At 53.9% G+C, this 6,000-nt stretch overlaps 1 protein-coding gene across 1 annotated transcript in view; it reads left to right on the top strand.

The window, feature by feature from the left end:
• The first annotated feature begins 591 nt into the window (after positions 1 to 591).
• DPYSL3 (dihydropyrimidinase like 3) overlaps positions 592 to 6,000 on the top strand; it is a 32,720-nt gene continuing 27,311 nt past the window's right edge. The window contains exon 1 of the mRNA XM_068159235.1: positions 592 to 1,096. Coding sequence (XP_068015336.1) covers positions 797 to 1,096 — 300 coding nt within the window. The 5' untranslated portion in view covers positions 592 to 796. The remainder of the gene's footprint in view (positions 1,097 to 6,000) is intronic.

Raw genomic sequence — 6,000 nt, 5'->3', positions numbered from 1 at the left:
GCTCTCCGAGCAGCACCTGAAGCTAGCCCACCCCTCGAACTCGCTTCTGCAGCTGTGTTAAAGGTGTTGGCGTGACAGGCCCACGAGTGCCCACGCGTGTGCACAGCGAGCCCCTTGTGCAGCTGGCATTGCTTGTGCCCAGCCGCTGACTTTGATGCCTGCCAGGGCCGGTGGCCCGAGCGCAGTGACATGCAGCCATGTGCCGGTGAATAATCGCGATCAGGAGCCCCCGGGGGTGGCCGCTGCCGGGGCAGGCAGTGAGCTGAATTCCGGCAGCGGTGAACAGCACGGGCAAACCTCGGCTTCCCCGCCGAGCCCTGCCTCGATCCGCGCTGGAGACACGTTCCGGGCCTGCGGCCGGTGCCATCATACCTCCACAGACCCTCAGAAACCAACGGCTGTAGCGGTGCGGAGCGGTGTGGGGCAGCGCAGAGGCACCGGCGTCCCGCCCCGCCCCTGGGTACGCGGTGCAGCCGCCCTCGGGGCCGGGCGGGGAGGCGGCTGCTCGTGTCCCGCCCGTCGCCGGGGGCGCGCCCGGGCCCGCCGTGCACGTGGCTGTCCCAGCCAGGGCTGCTCGTCCTTTATCGCCGGAGGCCCGCCGGGACCGAGCTCTGCCAGACCGGTGGCAAGAGCAGGTCCGCCCGTCCGCTGAGCTCCCGCCGCCGACCCGAAGCCCAGCGGCGCCGGTGAGCGGCCCCGCCCCACTGAGAGCTGCCGCCAGCCCCGCCCCGCACGGAGCCGCCCGCGGCCCCGTCCCGCCCGTCCCGTCCCGTCCCGTCCCGGCGGCGCGGCGGGCATGGCGGAGGGCGGGCGGCGCGACGATGAGGAGCTGCCGGTGTACCTGGCGCGGCCCGGCACGGGCGCGGTGCCCCGGCAGAAGCGTGGCGGCCTCTTCTGCAGCGTCGAGGGCGCCTTCGAGAGCAAGACCCTGGACTTCGGTGCGCTGCGGGTCGGGCAGCGCCGCGCCCCGCCGCCTCCCGGCCCCCAGCCCAGCCCCAGTCCTAGTCCCGATCCCGGCCCCGGCTCCGACACCGGCGAGCCTCGCGCCACCTCCGAAGAGGAACGGCTGCCGGACGTGGCTCCCGCGGACGACAGGGTAGGAACCGGCGGGGAGGCACCGGGGACCGGTGCGGTACGCGGGAATCGGGCCGGTGTTGGTGGGGCTGGCGCTGGAGGGGCCACGGACGGGCCCCTGCCGTGGTGCCGGTGTGGGCTTTTCGGCTCCGTCTGTCTGCCGTGCCCTCCAGTGTGCGGAGATGCCGATTGCCGACGGTTGTCTTGGCAGAACCGCCCTCGCCCCGGTACCGGAATGGTGACTCTGAGCGGCAGCCTGTTGGACCCTGGGAACTCGAGTTGTTCCTTCTGTACGTGTGTGAAGGAATAGCTGCACCTCCCCCAAAAAAGGAAAATTTTGGAGTTGTTGCTCCAAACAAGGCTGACCCTCCTCTCATACTGACACGAACCTGAAGTGAGTGGCATCACATGAAAGGGTGAAAGGGACATCACTGAAGGTATCATCAGGCACAAAGTTTCTTGGCTTAAGCCAAGCTGAGGGCAGTGGTCAGACTTGTCCCACCCTGCTCTGCAGATCCTCTGGCAGAGGCTGGGATAGTTTCCTGTTCCAGCTCTGGTCTCAACAGCCTGAGTTTGGCAAAGGCATGAGTGACTGAGTGAATAGTGTGGAGTGAATTCCTTAGCTGGGGCTGCTGCAAGGGTGTTGCCACCATCAGGCCTGTGGGTCACTGCGTTCACTTGGAGATGAACTCAAGGGCACTGGGTTCCAAGGATCTTGTATCAGGGTCTGAAGAAATGGTGTGGCTGCTTTGGGGTTCTGCAAGAACCTCATCTTATGTCCAGAGTAGAACCTTGATAAACTGCAAGTGTTTGTCATCTGGAGGAATGACCTCAGCTGCAGGACCCTGGTGGAAGCAGGAGCAGTGAAGTGCAGTGACTTGGCCTGGGTTGGTTTGGAGGAAAGAATCAAGCTGTCCTTAATGCCTGCTATCTTCTGTAGAAACTTCTAACTGGGCAAACCTCAAAGCTGACGTAGGCTTTGGTTCCTGCTTATGAGCTTTACTCTTTTGCAGCTCATTTTACAGAGTCAGGAGTAAAACTGACATTATTCCAGTCGGAACAGTCTTGTCTGTGTGGTTTGAATAGCAGCTGCAGAGCTGACCACTGCGCTGACTTCATGCTGCTGTTTGTTGGAAAAGAAACAGAAACTCACAGGGGCTGTCTGCAGGCTTTGCTGAGGGCTCCTCTTTATTAGCTGTAACAAAAATTTGGAAGCCTTGTTCCCTTTTAAGGTCTTTTGTAGACACTCATCTCTGGAGTTTCGTAGTTGAGGTTTTTCTCTTCCTCGTGATTCCCGCTCCTAGATTTCTTCCTCTGAGGCCTTCCACCTGATAAGCATCAGCAACCAAATTCCTTTTCTCTGCACGTCTGGCCTGAGAAGATAGGAAGCTTCATATATGTGTTCTTGTGTGTTCTTGGCTAGAAAGAATCCTGTGACTTAGCACCACAACTGATGAGTTTAGGACTGTCCTGGAGTGTGACCATCCTGATGGGAAGTAGTGCCTGTCGTTCCTGCTCCGCTGCAGAGCATTTGATCACATTGAACTCTACAGACTCAGAGCGCACAAAGGCCCTTTTGTTGAGGCAAATCAAACTTCTTTGAATAATTTCACAGATTAAGAAACAGAGAGAGGTGAAGTCATCTACCCTTGACCAGGCAGCTTGTTTATTAGGAAAGCTGGAAGTGAGAGCCTTGCCTGTGCCCAGGGCAGTAGGGTATCTCCTGATTTTTGCAGGGGAAGTACAACAGACCAACACACTTTTTCTTTTCTTTTTCATGGCATTAATTACAATTAAAGCCTCAGCATTTCTGTGGGAAGACACTTGCAGTGTGAAGCTTCCTTGATGACATATGATGTCATCTGACCTGCCAGTGTGGTACAGGCCCAGGTAGATGTTTTAACCTTCCTTAACTTTATCACAAAGTCTACTAAGAGGACAAAAGCTGAGCTGTGTATTTGGGCACTGTGCAGCCACAGTTACACTGCAGTGAGGGACAGGCTAAGGGCAATGAGGTGCCATTGTCTGTGCTTCAGCAGTGGGAACTTGAGCTTTGCCTGCTGGTTGAGGAGTCCTTGGGGCATAATCAGGAGTGGCTGCTGGAGGGGGCTGCTGCCTACCTACTGCTGTGGGCAGAAGGACTACTGAACTTGGCCACATCCCAAGTCCTGGCACAGGTCTTAGAAGAGACATGCCTGTTGGGTGCTCCTGCTAAAATCAGGAGACTTCTTTCCATGGCACAAGGATCTGCTACAGTAAGAATTGTTGCAGAGCACTTGAGATTTGGAGTAACAATGCTGGGGGCAGATTCTGCTCTGATCTAGACTGTTTACAGAGATTGGTTGGCAGCAGTGATTTGACTGGGTGCAGGTTTCCATCAATAACAGCCAGTGTGGACTCTACCCTTGTGAAGTCTCCTGCAGCTTTCCTTGAGAGCTGCTTTTGTCTCACCAAAGTGGCTTGCAACATTCACCGCACTACAATGAAGCCAAAGAGTGGTTTTTTGTAGGTCACAGATAACAGCACTGTCTGAATTCTTGTGGTATGTTCATCGAGGGCAAGTGAGTAGGTACTGGAGAGCTGCACTTCTGGGCAGCTGCAGGGCTAACATGACTTCAAGGAGCAGGGAAGGAGCTTTACATTCTGTGTTCAGTGCCAGGGAAGAGGGTAGAGCGGAAGTGTGTGGTCACCTCCATGTAGTTGCTTGCTGACCCTCCTGGTCAGTCATGCAGGCAGGAGCCCGTGGCTGATCATGCTCATCCCAGACGTTTGGGCCCAGCCTGCTGCGAGGCTCTCCAGTGCAGTTGTCATTTCCAAGGCAACTGGCTGTGGTCCCACAAACACAGGATTGCAGCCTCTCTGCAGGCTAGGGCAGCTCCATCAGCCTGCTGGCTGGGGAGGAGCAGGACTATGAGGGAAAATACTAGGCAATGAAGGCAGGCAAAGGGTCTGTCTACTCCAGGAGACCTGCTGGAGCCAGTCCTTGGCTTTCTGCTGGAGGCAGCAAGCGTCACATGTGCCATGTCATGCTCAGTTGTGCGACACCACTCAGATTCAGTTTGTGATAAATCCTGGAAAGACACCAGGGCTGCCTCACATGGAGAAGGCAGCCTGAACTAACTCAATTCTCTTTCTGACTGTTGCAAAATGTGCTGTGACTCCAGCAATCAGCTTTTTTTTTCCTTTCCACTGCCAGTAATTTATAGCAGAAACTCCAAGCCAGCTGCAGTCTCTTCCTCACCAGAGAACTTGGCGTGGTGTAGGAGTTACAGTTGTGCACTGCCTTTTAGCACAGTTTAAAATCTTGCACTTGTGGAAGGGATTCTGAAGCACTTTAGCAGCATTTACTCATAACCTCAGTGTCACCCTGTTCAGCAGAGCTTGGATTTTCAGTTTGGTTGTACTTTTTCTTCTGTTTTTCTTTAAGAGAAGGCTTTGGAATTGCAGTATTTCTGGCATTTCTACAAAGAGGAACAAAACCAAGCTTCTGAACTATTTACAACAGTGAAACCCATATTATAAATGATGGAGTTTGATACTAAATACTCTGATCTTTGTTGAGAGAAGTCCCACATATCTCTGTGTTTTTAAGAAATCTGATGCCTGAAGCATTACAGTAAGAGGTCAGTTTTTAGCTGTTCATGCCAGGACATAGCCTATTGCCAGCAGTTATGCAAAACTGGAGAGTCTGATAAACCACCGCCTGGGTAAGAAGACACAGAGCCTGGATATCAGGTGTTACACAAGAGGGGGAGGTTTCTGAAGAAAAGAGGTTTATGCTTGCTGCAAAGAGCCTTTGTTTTACCCAGACCTGCACCCTAAAATGGCACTAGTTTGGTTTATTGTGCTACCTTGTGGCACCAGCCTTTGTTTTCCATCTGGCCATGTTCTCAGCTCTGGGGGGCCAAGGCTTTGAGCCACTGGTCCTGGTGTGGCATGGTGCCGCTGGAGCAGAGAGCTGTCTGCAGAACTGGGCACTGGGGATGCCTGCCCACCATGGCCACAAGGCACCAAGCTCAGGCAGCTGGAGCTTTAGAAGGATGCTGCAGCAGCCATTGTGGGTGATGTGTTCTTGAAAACCTCATGCTTTTCCCTGGATGATATAGGTCTTTATGGAACTTTTATGCAAGAAAGAAACTGGGTTTTGCAGCCAGGTGTAAAGGAGATGGGTTGATGGGAACTAAGTCATCTGCTGATCCAGCCTGTTCTCAGCCTCTTAAACAGGTCTCTTTGAAAAAGGCAGGGCATGGGGTGGGCTGCCTGGGACCACTGGCAAGATGAGCATTTCTGCTGGTGCCTCCTTTTGTGTCACAACCCTGGGATGCACAGTGTTTAGAGGCATTCTGGCATGGTGGTTTAGAAGAGGCTTGTGTGCACGACAAGGACTTCTTTACTGTGTCTGTGAGAGGGTTTAAAATGCTCTTTACCTTTCAAAATGATACCCCAAAAGCACTTCTATTTAAAATAAAAAGGCAATGATGTATTTTTCCTCCACATTTAACAACTAATGATGGATCCTAGCTGTGGCACATTTCACAGGACAGTGGGGCATCACCAAGCCTGCCATGAGGTGCACCACACACAAGATACTCTGGCAGTAGCCCAGTGCAGCAGATAGGACAGGTGATGATTCTTTAATGCTGTATATGTTTGCTGAGTTTGTCAGAAAACACAGCAAGACCTGCACCTGTGTTGGGAAAAGTCTGCTTTCATGAGTAGCTTCCAGAGTAGCTGAGATTGTTTCTCCCTTGACCATGGAGTCCCAGTGAGCTCCCCCAGTGCTCTGCTGGGGCCTCTGTCCCTGCCAAGCTACTGGCTTCAGTGTGAGGTGCAGAAATGTAGGGCTGATGCCTGGGCATCTCTGGTCCTGGCAGAGTTGTTACTGGGAGCCGCTTGGCAGACAGCTTTCAAGCTTCAGACATACTT

The sequence above is a fragment of the Melanerpes formicivorus genome, unplaced genomic scaffold, assembly GCF_026170545.1.
Source record: "Melanerpes formicivorus ecotype bairdi unplaced genomic scaffold, bMelFor1.0.p_v2 SCAF_2, whole genome shotgun sequence".
NCBI lineage: Eukaryota > Metazoa > Chordata > Aves > Piciformes > Picidae > Melanerpes > Melanerpes formicivorus.
Note: the sequence above shows the minus strand (reverse complement) of the source record. Positions and strands in the feature narration are given on the sequence as shown.